The 19,664-nt window shown below is 35.6% G+C and overlaps 1 protein-coding gene across 1 annotated transcript in view; it reads right to left on the bottom strand.

The window, feature by feature from the left end:
- The window catches only part of LOC150102212 (uncharacterized), a 104,792-nt gene that overhangs the window by 36,304 nt on the left and 48,824 nt on the right, over positions 1 to 19,664 (bottom strand). The window contains exon 5 of the mRNA XM_090399524.1: positions 5,104 to 5,189. Coding sequence (XP_090255650.1) covers positions 5,104 to 5,189 — 86 coding nt within the window. The remainder of the gene's footprint in view (positions 1 to 5,103; positions 5,190 to 19,664) is intronic.

The following is a 19,664-nucleotide window of genomic DNA, read 5'->3' as shown; positions in this document are numbered from 1 at the left end:
GTGCGGTCTTTCCTACACTGGACAAACTTCAAGAAGCCTGGAAATAAGACAGAAAGAACATGTTGGCGATGTTAATCACAACAGAACGATAACCTCGGGGTTACCACATCACTTTTCAACTTCGAACCACACTATAGACTGGAATAACAGCTCTATGCCCTACATAGACGAAGATTACAGACATCGATTATTTAAAGAAGCAGCAGTTGTGCTACGTACAGGCAGCAACCTAAACAGAAATCAAGGGGGCGGGGCCATACTGAACGATACTTGGAAAAATCTAATTAATTCCCTCAGTTCAACAGAACTACAGTACGTGAAAAATCATATTACGCGTTTGCATGCAACGCGTGTTCATGATGCTGAGTAGAAATGTCACGCGACCGTGTTAGCTTAGCTACCTAACAGGTACTAACGTTTTTTTGTATTCTTAAACCTTTTTTGCATTTACCATTTTTTGTACTGTGCAAGCCTTGAGAAAGCTAGTCAGTTACTAGCGAAACTGGTAAGCAATTTGTATGAACATACATATGTATTAAATATATGGTCAATTTAACAATAAGTCTTGTATTTTGAAAGAAAGAACATGCAAGGATATAGGAATATAAGAACATAAGTTACCTTCATAACTCTGCTACTCCCCTCTTGTATATATTTCATCCTCTTAGTCTTCACTTCACACAAGAAAGTTAAACTCTTGTGTGAAGTGATGCTACACTAGACATTTTATTATTACTTTCATGAGTTTCTATTCTAAATGGACTCGAGTCATCTGATATCATTAATAGTACTTCATCTTCTCTCCTATCTCTTCTGCCATTCCAAGTTTCAATAATGCCAACAATTTTAGGCCATGATGTGGCCTAAAATTGTAAAGCATTAAATTTATTTACTTTATTTTTAATTATTTAATTAATTTATTGTAAAGCAATAAAGCAACAAACTCAACTACTTTGTTTCTAATGCTCCTTGCATTTATGTATAGAAAAAAATTTATGTACAGACTGGGCCAAGCACACTCTAGATTTAAATATAAGTTATCTCTTCGCTTTTTCTTATATTTAAAACTAGTGTGTGCTTGATCCAGTTGGGCAACTTTCACTTCTCCCTCTCAGGCACACTCAAAATGCCCAAACAAAGTGTAACCCTTCCCTTCAGCAGATTCATAACCATGCTCAGTGACATTCATTGATGTGCAGACACAATAGTGACATCACTAGTGTGTATTTCCCATCTGAACTTACATATATACATCCTCTCATTCTTTCAAAGATGATCTAGTTTCCCTGAAGTTTCTAGGGATCCAATACCAAATTTATTCAAGTGCAGGCCATTCCCTGTATACAAGTCATTTCTACTATCAAACTCACTTCACACATCCAGAAACTCACATTCACTTTTTCTATGTAGCCAGCGCATTGAATCATTCACTATCAGAGCTCTCATTAACTCATTACTATTGTACCTCAGTAGTAAACTAATAACGATTTTTACTTTCTCACTTTTCTTTCTTGCTTCATCCATCAAAGCTTTTATATTCTCCCTTATATACTATATTTATCATCAGTTCTGAGAAACAATGCCATATTTTTCTCTTCTGTTTCTCTATTAACTTTGTAATAGCAAAACAGAAAACTCACAATATACACCTTATTATTTATTATTACATAACAGCTCCAGGGAGTCCAAAAAGAGGAGGCACCCTCATCAAGGGAGGGTACCTCCTCTACAACTCTCCATCTCCATTACTCCACCAGCCGTAACTACCCTTCATCATCTACACTGCCGACCAACATTAGTATTTTCACAAACATACATCCATGTCAAGGATTCAAACCTGCAGCCTTTAATAATAATTTTAAGTAAGGCAAGATACTTTTGAGTCAGAGCAGATCATAAAGAGGGAATTGTAAGTTGAGTTATCTTTAATATGGAATGGAAGAATTGACAAATGTACATGTTCTTATAGAAGAAATCAAGCAGAACATCCTTTGGAAAGTTGAGGCAGATAGCCTCATATTAGTTGGTTGCCCATTGAGGTTCTGTGAGAAGTAACAGATTATTCTGTTATCTCTCACAGAAAGCACATAATTTAAGTTTGAATTAAGGCCACAAATATCAGTGAAGTGGATGTAAAAGACTCTCACTCCCCCCCCCTCCATGAATTGATGTTTTCCCCATTCATTTCATAATTTTATTCCATTTCTTTCTGGCATTCTTAATCTCCATTAAATTCATATCAGTGAAATGAAACAAATTACACAGATAATGTGAAGTTGCTCATGTAGTACGTCCAAAATCATATGAAGAAAAACTGCTATATTTCATCATAGCAAGTTTCAACAGGAAGGATATAATGGTAGCAGTGTAACATCATTCAAAGATAAATTTAATCTCCAAGCATCATTCTTCTTCTCCAACTTCTGAATAGATGACCAAGAGAGATTACTTTCCACTATATACCAAAAACCTGTGGAAGCAGTAAAAGTCTTCATGCATGAGACAACCAACTTGATTACTAGATGAGTCTATTAAGCAGATTTGCATATTATTTAAACTTCAGACCATCTCAAGTATAAAATATAGATTTCTATCCATTCATGGATGGAATTGTTATTATATGTCAATAAAAATGTTGTAAGGTAAAGTAATAAAGAGGGCCTCAATAGCTCAGTTAGTATAGATGAAGCTCTTTGGTCGGAAAGACCTGAGTTCGATTCCTGCCAGTGATGTGAGAAGCATTTTATCGTCTCTTTTGACTGAGGATGAGTTAGCTGGTCTCACATGGAGGTAGAGGGCTTTTTCTCCCAGAAACTCTGGTTTTTCATCCCTCAAAACAGGCAAACCGTCCAGTGGAACACACACAATTTTTACAGACAAGAATACTTAGAGGCATAGGATAACCGCCTTATCCTCGTATTACAGTTAAAAAATCTAAGGATACTTGGAAGGCTGTGGATGCTTAAGTGCCTTAAAGCCACTGATGAATGAATGAAAGTCAAAGAAAACCAAATCTCTCAACTTAATGAACCAAATACTTTTCAATGCTTGATCACACCAAACATATAAGTAAAAAAGAATACCAGGTAGAGGACAAATTATGACATACATGAAAAGATTAATAAAAATGATAAAACAGAAGGAAGGAAGGAGTGTGTGTGTGTGGGGGGGGGAAGGAACAAACATTATAATGTTGCTGCTGTAACATTACCCAAAGATAAAGTGGAACTTCTAGCATCATCCTTCTTCTCCTGTACAAATGGTCAAGGAAAATTACCTTCCACTATGCCAATAACAGTTTATCATATACATCCTGGTCTTTGGCCAACAAAATATCAGAAGAACTCTGAGTAACTCAGATATCAATAAAACTTTTGGTCTTGAATATAATCCATCAGTTATGCCCAAAATGCACTTCAGAATAAACAACAATCTGATATTATTTTTACCAAGTTTCATGCTCATTATTAGAGAGAGAGAGATCTTTTGAAAACAATGGAGAAAGTTGTTAATAGTTGATCCATTCACCATCTACAAACTCATGAATTAATCAGCAACTGTCAATTGGCTGGCTGATCTGTTGTGATGGATCAACCATCTGACATCATAACATCTTTTGAGAAAAGCCATAGGAAGGTTAAGAAAAACTCATGAAGTTGCTCTTGACATGCCTAAAGCCTATGACCACATCTGTGGCATAGAGGCCTGCACATAAAATGATCTATTTCACAATTTATTTCCACCCTTGATGGCCAGATTTGGAATATCCCATCAAGCTCAGTGTTCAAAAATTAAATTCTGTACTTTTGCATATGCTCTATCTCCTATACATAAATAACTTCTGCCTAGTGACCTCAAATTCCATTGTTCTGAATGCTACACTTCATTCTATGTTTCAGGATATTTCATAACCAATACCTTAAACACTCATTCCTTGCCATCTGCCAATGGGATGAGGACATCTTTCTGCACTTTGATACTCCATGAATTTAGTCCTGTATTCTTTCTCACAAGAAAGATCCCACTTCACATCTATTTACTTTTAAATGCATTAATGGAAGTCATCCTATGCACCATTTCTTTATAGCTGTCTTGAAATCTGTAAAAAAAAAGTCAGAGGTGCATTAAAAGAACTGAGATGGGCAATTAACACCTGAGGGTGTGGGGGTTGGTGATCCCTGTTCTATGCACTACTATTACACTGAAGAACTCAAATACTACACTCCACTGACTCCAAATGACAATGTAATAGCACCCACCTTTAGTATGACGTGATGCAGTGTCATGCTGAAAAAGATATGTCTGTATCGTTTACAACACTATAATGCAGAGAGTATTACATTACTCAGGTGTGTTATGTGTTTAATGTCTATCATCCTTCCATACTACAGCTAAAGCAGTCCATATCAGGAGAGAAAGCTTCAGATCATTACATATCTACACCAAATTTCAAGTCATAATAATGCATAATGCATTTCCCAAGCAGCTCTTACACATATATTCCCATTTTGATTCGAAAAGATTTAGTATGATTTACTGCTCCACACAGCATGAACTAACTGCTTTATGAGCTACTCCCAATGCTTGTTATACAAGTATGGTCTGCACAGTAGATTATGAATGGCTGATGTTTGCTTGTGTATAGCTGCCATGTGAGAACTGAGATTGTAGAGCTCTTTATATCACTACCGCTACTATTAACCTGAAACCCTGCAGACCCTTTGAATTCCTAGATGTTCATTTCCATAGCAGACTTCTAAGATGAGGTGGCATCCTTACATTTCCATCATATGATAAGATTACCTGCAGTTGATTTTTGGTGTTAAATTCATTTTCTAATGTTATAGAACAAACAAACAGAACACCGATATGGCATCCTACGATAACATCTTTTAGAAGTGCATGAGTTCAAGTGCCAGTGACCACACAGATCATATGTAATGTCAGGAATATACATACTGATATCTTTCATTCTAAAACAGTGGCTCTCCTAGTATTTATTTCAACACAGTGCATATAAATTATGGCCAATATGCTTCATAATAAAATATGATCTTTTGAATTAGTACAAAAAAAGATTTCATTAAAAAAAAAAAAACTTACCAAAAAACTGATTCAGAGGAGGTGCTGCCAAGTGAGAGGGAATTGGAAAATGGTCATGCAGTACATTATAGCGCAGATCAAAAATGCTGAAATGAAATTCAATGTGGCTAGTGAAAATTAAATGAACTGGAATTAAAAAAAAACATGTTCTAATTTAACCGTAGTGTTAAATTAAGACATACAGTGGTATCTCCCTAATCCGAACCTCTTTAGTCCAAACCCTCCAGTAATCCGAACTGCGGTTTGAAAGAAAAAAAGTTTAATTCATTACGTATTATTATTTTTGTGTACTATTATTTTTATTTAATTATTATTACAGTACAGTATAACCACGGTGATACACAAAAAGAGGGAATTCAAAATGTGCATAATTTGGTTAAAAATATAAATCCAGATGTTGAAATTTCAGAAAACAGATGTTATGCAGTGAATTACAGATAGAACTGAAAGTGAACTCAGAATCAAATCTGATGCTAAAATTATAAATATGACGCTGCAGAATGAATTAGTTGACGATAAAGAACTCGAAGAAAAAAAAAAAAAGTAAAACATGAAGAGGCAGTTGACAGTTTTAATATGCGTATAGAATGGGCTAATCAGAATGATACGCCATTCCACAAAATTTTGTTACTAATGCAGCTCCAAGAAGAAGCATTCAAAAAAAGTTTAGCTTCCAAGAAGCAAAAGAAAATCAGTGATTTTTTAAAAAGAAATAAAAAAACTTTTTTTGTGTGTTGTGTACAAGAAAGTGATATTTTTACACAAATTAATTTATTAATTTAATTTGAACTATGTTAATTAAATTGAACTATGCAATTTTATTAAATCAGAATCCTCAACAATACAGGTACATACAAACTTTTTTTTTTTTACTAAAATAAACTTGTGTAGTGTATTATTTTTTAAGTTTTACATTACAGTAGCTTTTTTTTTTTTCTATCAGTTACTTCATTTATTTATAGAATTAAATTGATATACCATTAGAATCTGATTATTTTTGTCTTAAAAAGCTAGCTATTGTTGTCTCTTGGGGGAAATTTGCTAATCCAAACGAGCACGGTTTTTATTAGTTCGGATTAGCGAGATACCACTGTATGTTAATTTAGAACTAATAATGCATATTTCTTTGTATTATTAGTTCTCTCTTTCTCTGCAGCAAATATTGAATAAAATGAGATTGTAATCAGAGTTTAAAAATATAAAATTAAAAAAATAGGTTCATAAGCATAAGTTACAAAAAACAGGATAATCATGAAATTATATTTTCTATATTAGAAGAAGGATAAAGTTTCATATATACCTGGTGGATTTTTTTTTGGAGATGATGTTAGATTCTGAGAGACATAAAATATTTTCAGAACACTATATCATATTTGTTTTACTGATTTCCTTGTAGATTCAAATACCCCCTTTCCCCAGAATGCTATAATTATAAAATATTTATATTTTAATTTTGTGAGTGTCAGGAAACCTTGCAATGAGCTTCCAGGTCGCCACACCACCATTGCATTAATGAAATAAACAATATACTAATACAGTTATTATATAATAAACAAAAACAACATATTCTAAAAACAAGGCATCTTATAAAACAAGGGTATGAGGAGTAATAAATAAATCTAATCACAGAAACCAAAAAAAAAAAAAAAATGCTATCATGCATTCAGAAGGTTCATAAAAGAAGTGCTAAATAACTTATATGCATAAAATATAAAAAAAAATTTGTGAATACAGCATAAAAATATCCAAAAAAATAAAAATACTTGTCAAGTACAACATATACTGTAATAAAGTGGAAAAATTAAAACTTTCCACATTTATCACTTACCTAATCTTGAATAATATGGTGATAAATCCTTTTTCTACCATACACAGAAAATCTATGATTTCTTCATTAATTTAACTTTAGTATCTTCTTGGAATGGATCTCAGTGATAGAGACCTGAATAAAGATCAAAACTTGTCTGGGCAGTAAACCTTCAATAACGTTTTTGCATTATGGAATAATAACTCAACTGAGGTGAAGTCAATGGCCTCTATGTAGAAGACAACTAGTCAAGATGTGGGAAAATATGAGAATGGGGAACTGAACAATGAGACTTATTTGTGCCTATGGTCCCACAGAAGGTTCTACTAAGGTAGAAGTGGAGGAATTTTTTGAGGCTGTAGAAAAAGCAACTGACACAATGAAAAAGGAAAAGTTGGTCCTTGTTGGGGATCTAAATAGCAGAATAGGAAATGATTGTCAGACATACAAAAATATTTTGAGAAGATTTGGAGAAAAGAGCAAAGATAATATTAATGGCAAATATCTGTTGGATTTCTGCTCAGGCCATGGACTGGTTATTACTAACACCATGTTCCAACATAAAAATGTGCACAAATTCACATGGAGAGAAGGGGCAAGGAATAAGAAAAGTCTCATTAACTATGTTATTGTTGATAGTGATGTTTTCTCCCTGGTGCAGAACACCAGAGTGTACAGAGGACTTGAAATTGAAAGTGATCACCATTTTGTCTTGAGCAGGATAAAATTGAATTTCATATTGAAAAGAATAACATGTAAGAAAGTTTTGAAGCGAATAAAAGTTGAGCAACTCTCAGATGTGAACTGTAGACTAAAATACACAAAGATTATTGAAGAAAAAATGAAAGAGTTTGAGAACAGGAACCAAACCTTGGAGATTCAGTGGCAAGCCTTGAAGAAAACCCTGATTGATTCAGCTAGAGGGGAATGTGGTGAAGTTGTCCGCAAGGACAGAAAAATTAGAACTCCATGGTGGACACAGGAAGATAAAGAGGCAGTGAAGGAAAAGAAGAAAGCATATCAAAAGTTCCTGGCAAATAATCAGCTTGTGCTCTTAGAGAATACAGAGACAAATGCAAGAAAGCTAAACACTATGTAAAACTAGCTAAACAAAAGTCATGGGAGGACGTTGGCAAGAACATAGAAAATAAATATCAAGAAGGTTGAAAGATATTCTGGAGGTTGTTGAAGCTTAGAAATGGAGGAAAGAGTGTTGTAAAAGAAGTTAGAGATGATAAAGGTGATATAAAAACTGGAGAAAAAGATATCCTTGAAGTATGGAGTAATTACTTCCAAAAATTGCTAAATGAAACAAGCAGTGATAGCACAGTGGTAAAAATCACTCAACATGCATACAGTCAGGAATACATATCCATACTTGAAGTAGAAAAGCCATCAAAGGCTTGAAATGTGGAAAGGCAGCAGGAGTAGATGATATTCAACCAGAAATATGGTGGTATAAAATTCTTTACAGTGGCTGCACTGCATAATTCAGAAATGCCTGGACAGAGGGACGAATTCCCGATGATTGGAATAGAGCTCTCGTCATCATCATCATCATCAAATTCCTGCCATGTACCCACAAGGGTGCTTAAGGGTCAAAGCTGTATAACTGAGAGGAGACCTCCACATATCCTTTAAAGGAATGCGGAGAACCAACCAGGGCTTCTGACCTAATGTCCAATCCTCACCTTCTCGTGGTGCACCCTGTTGGGTATCTACTTGGATACTGAACGAACGCGGATGGGCTGGCAATTTGGGATTTAGCCGACCAAATTGTATTCTTACTGGTTAAACCAAAATAAAAAATGATGGAAGGTAGAGCTCTCATACTGCCCATATATAAAAAGGGAAATAAAACTGAATGAGAGAATTACAGAGGTATTTCCCTACTAAGTGTTCCTGGTAAGATTTATGCAAGAATACTTGAGAAAAGGTTAAGAAGAATTGTGGAAGAAAAGCTTGATGAAGAACAAGCTGGATTCAGGCCAAATCAAGATGTCAGGAGGCTGTCAGGATTAGATCTTCACTTTACAACAAATAGTGGAGAAATCATGGGAATATAACAAAGATCTATATTTAAGTTTTGTCAATTTGGAAAAGGCAAACGACAAGGTGCTAAGAGAGAAGCTATTCAATACGCTACAGTTATATGGTGTCAATGAGACATTATATCAAGCAATACTTAGTCTTTATTTGAGTTGTAAGTCAGCAGTTAGAATTGAAGGAAGTACAGGAAGATGGTTTAATGCTAAATCTGGTGTGAAACAAGGATGTACATTATCTCCTCTGTTATTCATTATCTATATAGATCACATTATGAAGGAAAGTGTATTAAACATGATATCAAAATTGGAGATATTAATGTCAGCTCTTTGCTTTATGCAGACGATGTTATACTTCTAAATAAATCCGCTAGAACTCTGCAAGATTCTCTGACTAAATTGAATAACTGTTGTAATAGATATGGTACGAAGGTTAGCAATGAAAAGACAGAGACAATGAAAATAGGCAGAATCATTGAAAATGTCAACTTTGCTGTGAAGAGAACTTGTGAAACAAGTAAAGCATTTCAGCTACTTAGGCACGATTTTTAGTGAAGATGGTAAATTACATATGGAAATAGACAACAGAATCAGCAAAGCTGTTATACAACAAATGCACTTCTCACATCCAGGAGTCTATGAAGTGCCCTGTTCTTGCCATCAAGCCTACTATGGACAGACAGGAAGAACTGTGGACATCCACCTCAGTGAACACAAAAAATATATCCGACACTTTCGCTATGGTAAGTCAGATCTGGCGGACCATGCTTTGGATACCCCTGCACACAGGATCAATTGGAAAGAAACAAAAGTAATGCACAGAAGCTGCTACAAGTCAGAGAGGTTGTTCCTGGAATCAACAGAAGCCTTAAAACATACTCCAAACCTTAACGAGTATGGCTGTATAAATCTACCAAAGATTTGGGAGACAGTCATCTTAAGACCAAATTAATATTTATTACTTTTATTTTATTTCATTTTTTCAAACTTTCTAAGACTATCATTTGGACTACTATTTCAAAACTTTGAATTTTTTTTTTTTTTTATTTTAAACCTAGATGGCGCCATATTAGGAGTTTAGTCTTGTGTTGCACGCTGCAATTACTTTTACTAGCCCTACTGTTACACCGGATTGTGGTTGTTTTGCATTTGTAACAAACTTTGTGTTGTGTGCTCTGAAGATGCTGGATATAATACCAGCGAAATATTAGCTTTTAAGTTAATAAATAGTTATTTTCTTATCCATCTGTGTTCATATCAAACCGTGAAATCTATTACAAAAATGTTATGGTAGGAAGTCAATTGAATAAATTCGTATGAAATAAGACAGAAATTAGTTGGAACACTGAATTAGCTGTATACAAGACAGTGTTCACACCAGTTTTAACTTACGGATCTGAGAGCTGGGTCAGAAGTAAAACACTTGACGAAAAACTAGAGAGTGCAGATATGGGAGTCCTGAGAAAGATTAGAGGCATGAACAGATGGCATCAATGGCAATATCATATTAAAAATGAGGATATTAGGAAAGAACTTGACATTGTCAACATCCAGGAATGCATTAGCAGAGCTAATCTCAGGTGGTATGGACACCTAAACAGAATGGACGAGGAAAGATTAGCAAAACAAGTGTTCTCTGCCAGGTTGGCAGGAAAACGACCCAGAGGAAGACCAAGATATAGGTGGATTGATACGGTACAAAGTGCCTTAGACGATAGAAATATAAGATCTGATAATGTTGGAGTCTTGACAAGTAACAGACTGATTTGGAGGAAAATTGTAGATAGGAAGTCAGTAATGATGTAAATTTTTCATGTAGTACTATGATATGCTGTACACTCCCCTTGAGGGTACATGGCAGGAATTTGATGATGATAGTCATTAAGCAACTCACATAGATACTTGAGTATAGGATTAAAACAATATGATTTGTCAAGTATCACATATGTTGTAACCAAGTGGAAAACTTTCCAAATCAATAAAATATTATGCCAACTTAAAAGCAATAAAAAACAGACAATTATATATCAAAAAAAAAAAAAAAATCACTCTCCACAATCTTCTTGAATGGCAGGCAATATCAAGTACAATTATGTGGGCAAATATCAGAATGGCTAACTGGACAATGAGACTTATTTGTGCCTATGGTTCCACAGAAAGTTCAACTAAGGTTAAGGATCCCAGATGTCCTGTAAAATTTGGGATCATCCCGTTTTTGGCTAATGCGTCCTGTCGTCCCGAGAAAACTCTTCATGACAGCTTTTTGTCCTGTATTTTAGAGTTCAAGACTGAATAACAAAATCGATGAGGTTACAATTTCTATTCTATTACAAACATCGCTGTCCATCATTACAGGGAACTATAGACGTGTTGTTATTTTCTCAAGGCGAGTAATGGCAACGTAGAACAATGATAAGTTCGTTAGAACAGTGCACATGTGCATTGACATTTTGAATGTGACATGATATTGGCTCAGCTTTAAATAGCATGGAATGGTCTACGTGACCCATGCCATGTTAGAAGCTTGCTCCGAGAAAAACAGGTTGGTGCTTGCAGAGTATTAATAACTGTATGGTTACTGTTAAAATGTATGATTTTTCAATTCTCCTGTCTTGTGGCCATGTTGAACATTGAAAATGCTGAAAAGGAAGTGTGATTATACAGACGCTTTAAAAACTCAATTTCCGTTTTTAAAAAAATCTACTAAATTGGGAGACAGATAAAGTGGAGTGTACGGTTTGTGGTGGCTTGTTTAGCGTCGAACATGGCAGAAAGTCTGACATTACCCAGCATATTGCTACGAAAAGACATAAATCTGCATCTCGAGCTAGTACAAGTGCAAAAGTCAATGATTTCTTTACCAAGAAACAGATGGGGAAAGTGGAAAAGAATCTGGCAGCAAAAGAAGCAACTTTTGCATATCACACATGTTTTTACAACCAGAGTTTTCAATCAATGGATTGTACATCTAAAATAATACGTAAGTTATATGATAGAAAATTTACATGTGGGCAAACAAAAACACAAGCATTAATTGTAAATGTTTTGGTTCCATTTGCAATCAAGCAATTCAAACTGGAAATGAAGAAAGCAAATTATATATCTATCCTGATTGACGCTTCAAACCATGGTGCTTCCAAATTAGTGCCATTGACAGTTCGATATTTCCTTCAAGAAAAAATGTTAAAACCATGATTCTAGAATTTACAGACTTTCTTAGTGAAAGTGCAGAATGACTTATGGACTACATATGGGATTTGTTAAAATCTTGGAAGATTAAAGATAAAGTCATAGCCTTGTCAGCAGACAACACTAATACTAAATTAGGTGGATGTTCAAGAAAGGGAAGAAACAACATGTACCATAAATTGAGAACTAGGTTTGCCTGCGGATTGATTGGAGTTAGTTACTCAGCTTATATTTTAAACAATGCTGTGCAAACTGCAGCTGATACATTGCCTGTAGACATTGAGGCTGTTATAGATAAAATATTTCAACACTTTTATATATACTCTGTAAGAATCCAATCCCTACAAGAATTTTGTGAATTTGTGGACAATGAGTATAAAACAGTTCTAGGACACTCGAAGACAGGGTGGCTGCTATTGCATCCAGCTATCAAAAGGTTGAATGAAATGTATGAAGGACTTAAAGCCTATTTTCTTTCAATAGATAAATGTCCGACAATGTTGAAAAACTTTTTCCAGAACCCAGTGTCGAAGCTGTTTTCTACTTTTCTGGAGCTGCAATGTGAAATGTTCTATACTACTATCAGCAGCATAAAAGGCAAAACGATAGCTTTCATTGAGGAACAGTCAATTATACAGTCACTGGTTGGAAAAATTGAAATGAGAAGAGATGAAAATTTGACAACTACCACCGAAAAGAAGCTAATTCTTGAGTTGCAAGAGGAAGGATTGATTAGTGAAAGGCGTTCCAATCTCATAAAATTGATTTCTATAACATGTGTGTCATATATAAAAGAGTGGTCACAGTATATGCTGAAATTAGACAGTATGTCTTAGGTGAAACTGAGAACAGCATTATGTTGGGAAAATGTTCTTCAAACAGTCCAAACTATTAATCAGATTGCTGCCATATCAAACATTGTTGAATCTGATTTGTTTGATGAAGTAATGATAGTGAAAACAGCTCTGAAGTCCAAAGTGGACATGTTGAAATCCAAACATTTAGATGAAGCCTGAGTGGATCTCTTAAAAAATGTTGAAGGAGAACTATCAAATTTAAAGAAAGTAGTGGAGTTCATTATGTGTATCCCTGGAACAAATGCATGTGTCGAAAGATTATTTTCTCGCATGAATGCACTGTGGACTGATGAGAAAAACAAATTGTAAAAACTGTAAAGTCAATGCTTATTGTAAAATCATTCTTCAGTGAGGATTGTGTAGCTTTTCATGACATGATTCTTAAAAACAAACGATTGTTAAGTGAAATTCATTCTTCAGAAAAGTATTGCAAGAGTGAGCAAGACCGATTGATTAATAAGAATATTGACAGGTGAGAAGAGCATTACTGTATTAACAATCTATTTTGTATCTATAATAATAAGTAAAAAACCATTTGAAGGCAACTTAAAGTGGCTTAATGAAAATATACAGCCTAATAATTTGATTTATTATTTGTTTACTTATACTTAGTATAAGTTTACTTATACATGGAAAGTTAGAATCATTTTGTAAGACTGGCATATGTGATGGATGTGCATACTAAACTTTCACCCTCAGTCATAAGTGTCCCATATTTTTTTCCAATGTATCTGGGATCACTAACTAAGGTAGAAGTGGAGGAATGTTTTGAGGCTTTAGAGAAAGCAAATGATACAATGAAAAAAGGAAAAGTTGAAATGATTGTCAGACATACAAATATATTTTGAGAAAATTTGAGGAAAAGAGCAAAGCTAATAATAATGGCAAATATCTGTTGGATTTCTGCTCAGGACATGGACTGGTTATTACTAACACATGGTTCCAACATAAAAATGTGCACAAATTCACATGGAGAAGATGCACGGAATCAGAAAAGTCTCACTGACTATGTAATTGTTGATAGTAGTATTTTCACGAGTGTACAGAGGATTTGAAATTGGAAGTAATCATCATTTACTTTTAATTTTATCCTCCTCATTCATTGAGGAGGATAAAACTGAATTTCATATTGAAAAGAAGAACATGTAAGAAAGTTTTAAAGCGAATAAAAGTTGAGCAGCTCTCAGATGTGAACTGCAGGCAAATACACAAACATTATTTAAGAACAAATGAAAGAGTTTGAGAACAAGAACCAAATCTTGGAGATTCAGTGGCAAGCCCTGAATAAAACATTGATTTATTCAGCCAGAGAGGCATTTGGTTGTCTGCAAGGAGAAAAAAATCAGAACTCCATAGTGGACATGGGAAGTTAAAGAGGCAGTGAGGGAAAAGAAGAAAGCATATTGAAAGTTCCTGGCAAATAAGTCAGCTTGTGCGCTTAGATAATACAGAAACAAATGTAAGAAAGCTAAACACTGTGCAAAATAAGCTAAACAAAAGTAATGGGAGGACTTTGCTAAGAACACAGAAATAAATATCAAGAAGGTGTAAATTCTGGAGGCTGTTGAAAAACTCAAAAATAGAGAAAGAGTGCTGTAAAAGGAATTAGAGATGATAAATGTGACATGAAAACTGGAGAAAAAAGATATCCTTGATGTATGATGTAATTACTTCGAAAAATTGCTAAATGAAACAATCAGAGACAGCACAGTGGTAAAAAAAACTCACCAGGCATGCAATCAGGAATACATATCCATACTTGAAGTAGAAAACACCATCAAAAGCCTGAAATGTGAAAATTCAGCTGGAGTACATGATATTCAACCAGAGATGCTCAAGTGTGCAAGTATAAAGTCTTACAGTGGCTGCACTGCATAGTTAAGAAGGCCTGGACAGAGGGGTGAATTCCCGATGATTGGAGTAGAGCTCTAATAGTACCCATATATAAAAAGGGAAATAAAACTGAATGTGAGAATTACAGAGCTATTTCTCTACTGAGTGTTCCTGGTAAGATTTATGCAAGTATACTTGAGAAATGATTGAGAGGGAGTGTGGAAGGGAAGCTTGGTGAAGAACAATCTGGATTCAGCCAAATAGAGGCTGACAGGATCAAATTTTTACTTTATGATAAATATTCATCAACAGATCATGGGAATATAACAAAGATCTGTATTTAAGTTTTGTAGATCTGGAAAAGACATATGACAAGGTGCCAAGAGTCAATGGGAAATTATATCAAGCAATACTTAGTTTTTATTTGAGTTGTAAGTCAGCAGATAGAATTGAAGGAAGTACAGGAAGATGGTTTAATACTAAATCTGGTGTCAGACAAGGATGTACATTATCCCCTCTGTTATTCATTATCTATGTGGATCACATTATGAAGGAGAGTGGTATTAAACCTGATATCAAAACTGGAGATGTTAATCTCAGCTTTTTACTTTATGCAGATGATTTTATACTTTTAGATAAATCCGGTACAAGTCTGCAAGATTCCCTGACTAAACTGAATAACTGTTGTAATAGATTTGGTATGAAGGTCAGCAAAAACAAGGCAAAGACAATAAAAATAGGCAGAAGCATTGAAAATATCAACTGCATTGTGAATGGAGAACCTATAGAACAAGTAAAACATTTCAGCTACCTAGGTACAATTGTTAGTGAAGATGGTAAATTAAATATGAAAATAGACAACGGAATCAACAAAGCTGTATGGTAGGAATTCAACTGAATAAATTTATATGGAATAAGAGAGAAATTAGTCAAAACGCTAAATGAGAGCTAGGTTAGAAATAACACGCTTGACCAAAGATTAGAATGCACAGATATGAGAGTCCTTAGAAAGATTAGTGAATGGATGGATGGCATCAGTTAAATATCATATCAAAAATTAGGATATTAAGAAAGAATTTGGCATTGTCAGCATTCAGAAATGTGTTAGCAGAGCTAATATCAGGTGGTTTGGTCACTTAAAAACAGAATGGAACAGGAAAGATTAGCAAAACAAGTGTTCTCTGCCAGGTTGGTAGGAAAAAGACCCAAAGGAAGACTAAGATGTAGGTGGATTGATACATAAAAAAGTGCCTTAGAAGCTAAAAAATAAGATCTGATAATGTTGGAGTCTTGACAAGTAACAGTTTGATTTGGAGGAAAATTATAGATAGGAAGTTAGTAATGATGTAAGATTTTCATGTAGAACTATCATAATATGATAGTACTACATGAATACTAAATAATTATCAAATTTTGCATGCAAAGGATGTGACTGAAATGAATGCTGAGATGGCAAGAAACATTTTTTTTAAGATTAAAAATACGAAATTCAATAAAATCCATCCAGTAAGAGCAATGGAATAACATTTACATGAAGAAATGGATGAAATTTGTAAAAAAACTCAGTTGTTTGTTGGCAGTTATTTATTCCAGGTTTTGCATAATTTACACCACCACAGGAACAATAAAATATGAAATTAATTTATTTAGCTGCTAATATTTTGTTATTTAGAAAACTAGTATCTTTAAAGCACAACTTTGTCACTGTACACAATCAGTAACAGTTATTAGTATGAAAAATTTAAAATTGTAATGGATAAAAGAAAAGAACTAAATTCCTAATTAGGCACTCTTCTGTTGGATAAAAATGGCAGCTGGTCTTAGCTGGAGACAGTTGGTTTAAGACTAGCTCCAGCTTACCACTTGTACATTCCTTTCTTTATCCTGCAAGAGAGTGCCTATTTAGGACTTTAATGCTTTTTTTGTATCCACTACTTTTAAAATGTTGAAAGTTTATTTTTCACTTGGTTAGAGTATAATAAATTTAGTTTAATCCTTTATCCAAGTTTGAGCAAACAAAGTTTGCGCCTGAAAGTATCTTCAAGATTGGGGTAAGTAAGACTGGTGTTGTACCACCTTACCCCAGTCCTGAAGATACTTTCAGGCGCAAACTTTGTTTGCTCACACTTGGATAAAGGATTAAACTAAATTTATTATACTCTAACCAAGTGAAAAATAAATTTCAACATCTTTCTCTAAATCCAGAGTAACTTATTAAAAAAGGGTGGCACACCATTTGGCAACTCCGATAGGTAGAGATGACCTGCGAATGCTTCTGCCTGGTATCTCAGCTTGGGCCTGGCTCCCACTGAAGAGACCTGTTTTCAGCGGCCCCGAGAGAAAGCTCCATGTTCCAGTCTTCTTTTGGATTCCAGTTGCCAGTTACCAGATCCCGAGAGAGAGCTCTTACTCCAGTATTGTTTGGTAAGAACCCTTCTAGTTTTTTTCTTTTGTTGGTTTTTATTTTTTGCGGCCTCGTTCCAATCGGTGCAGGTTCGTTTTAGTGTATTTCCTTTCGGGGACTGAAATTTGCTTTTAAACAATGTCGAAATTCTTCCCAAGAGTTCGTACTCTCGGGATCGAAATTGACCCAAACATCGACAAAGCGACGTTTGTGAGAGCTCTTCTCAAAGTCGTCAAAGCAGAAAGTATTTACGGGCTTACCCCTTATGGGGGGGGGGGCAGATTCCAAATAGTAACAAACAACATAGAAACAAGAGAAACGCTCCTTAAAGGCGTAGAATGTGAAGGGAAAAAATACCTACCCTTCCTAGTCGGGAGTATTTTAAAATCCGTAAAAATTGACAGGTTTCCACTCGAATATCTAGAGAAAGGGGAGGAAATCATTAAAACCATTTTCTCCAAGTGGGGAACTGTCCGAAACGTAACAATCGGACAAGACGCGGATATCCCAGAGTGGAAATCAGGGGAAGTGAGCATTTCAATCAAGATGAAAACCGAGGTTCCCAACTTGATTTTTTTAGGCTCAGCAAGAGTAATAGTCAATTATCCAGGCGTAAGAAAACAATGTTTTCGGTGCACCGCTTTGGGTCACCTTAGCGCTCACTGCCCGAAAAACAACACATGCCGCAACTGCTTATCGACAGAACATACATTGAATCAATGTGAGTCACCGTGCCATAAATGTGGGAACACATCCCATAAAATAGACATTTGTCCTGATAGGACCCTTGCAGAAAGAGCAGGAGGCGCCATAACACCTGTGGCAGTAGCCATTCCTAAGCTCGCAACACAGGACTCTCGAGCTACCAGCCAAACAGTAAACGAACCAGAAACAACTGAACCAGAAGAGTTTCCCGCCCTCCAACCGCCAGCTACTGCAACGACTACATTAGGAAATCGGGCAATAACTGGGAGGAACGCAGAAGGGAGAATTAGGAAGAAAAAGAAACGGAACACTAAGAAATAGGAAGGCAACAATGACAGCACAGAAACAGAGGAAATGGAAATCAACACCAGTACAACTAAACGACCCATCATGCCGGAAGAAGAAGGAGAAATGAAACGAAATAAACAGGACACTGAAAGCCAAATAGAAGCCTCAAGTTCAGATGAGGATGAGGAAGGAAATGAGATAATGTCGTGAAACAACACAGAAAATGAGGAAGAAACCTCATCAGAAGAAGAAGACAGAGAGCAAGGAAACAATCCAGAAACTAAGGAAGGAACAGACTTTGTTAAAAGCAATATTCCAAATGGCTCTGTCATTCTGAAGAACTTTAAGGGATCTCCTAAAACGGCAAAAAAACTATTTCAGATAATGACCACAAAAGGAGAGCCAAGTTTCTTGTTCTTTAAAAGGAGCAACAGACTCATATGGGGAGAATTCTATGTAAAGGATATAGCCAAGGTCGAGCCCCAGCAACTGGACGGTCACCTGGACTTAACAGAGGAAGAAAAACAACACCTATGCGACACATTGAAGTCGCTGACACGAGTAGATCTGGAAAAGAGATACCCAGGGATAATGAAGGAATTTGAAAAAAGAACTTTACCAGTAGATACAAACACCGGTTCTTCTCACCCCATTACAAAACCGGTAAAAAGAAAAGAACCCCTATATGAATATTCGAATGTAACAAAACGAATCCTATTCTATCTTAGGAATAAACCCGAGATAAAAAACAAAGTCCACACAGCTGTACAGGAAAAGGGAGACGTGGCTTTGCAATGTGAAGGTGAGCTAGAGAGTCTTAGAATATGGCTCAAGTTTGGGAAAGTCACTTACGACCGAGCGGAATGAAATGAATGCTTGAAGAGAATATGGCAACTTAATGATGAAGAGTCAGTACACGTACTCAGAGTGATGAAAAACGTGGTAAAAGACTATGAGGAAGCGGTAAGAGATAGCAGGGCAAATATGACAAAAAAAAAAAAAAAAAAGCCCCTTCTAAGTTTCTTGGTTCTGTTTCTGTATGTTCACGCTTAATCCACATAGGAGGGGGCAGACCTGAGAACCCGAGCGGCGAAGGCTTACAGCGAGGCGGTGCAGCTCCTTGCGGGCTGCATCACTCGGGCCAGGCTCTTCCCCCGTTCTTGCAGTACTTTTCTGCAATTCACCGACTTTTGTTGTTTCTGTTTATGTGTGTCCTAGTTCTTTTGATTTTCAATTTATGTGTGTCTTCCTGCATTTGTTTTTTTCACTTCTTTCATCGGCCAGACATCTGAAGAGGTGGCTGGCCGGAGAACGCGGGGGAGAACGGATGGAGGGAGATAATGTCGGAGATCTGCTTGGTGTTGGCATTTAAGTCAGGCCAAGTAGATCGACTGAGGCCTCCTTTAACTATCTACTACTATCCACCCTATCTT

The sequence above is a fragment of the Typopeltis vanoorti genome, chromosome 10 (assembly GCF_054136105.1).
Source record: "Typopeltis vanoorti isolate ZY-2024b chromosome 10, IOZ_Tvanoo_1.0, whole genome shotgun sequence".
Classification (NCBI taxonomy): domain Eukaryota; kingdom Metazoa; phylum Arthropoda; class Arachnida; order Uropygi; family Thelyphonidae; genus Typopeltis; species Typopeltis vanoorti.
This window is presented reverse-complemented; position numbering and strand designations above follow the sequence as displayed.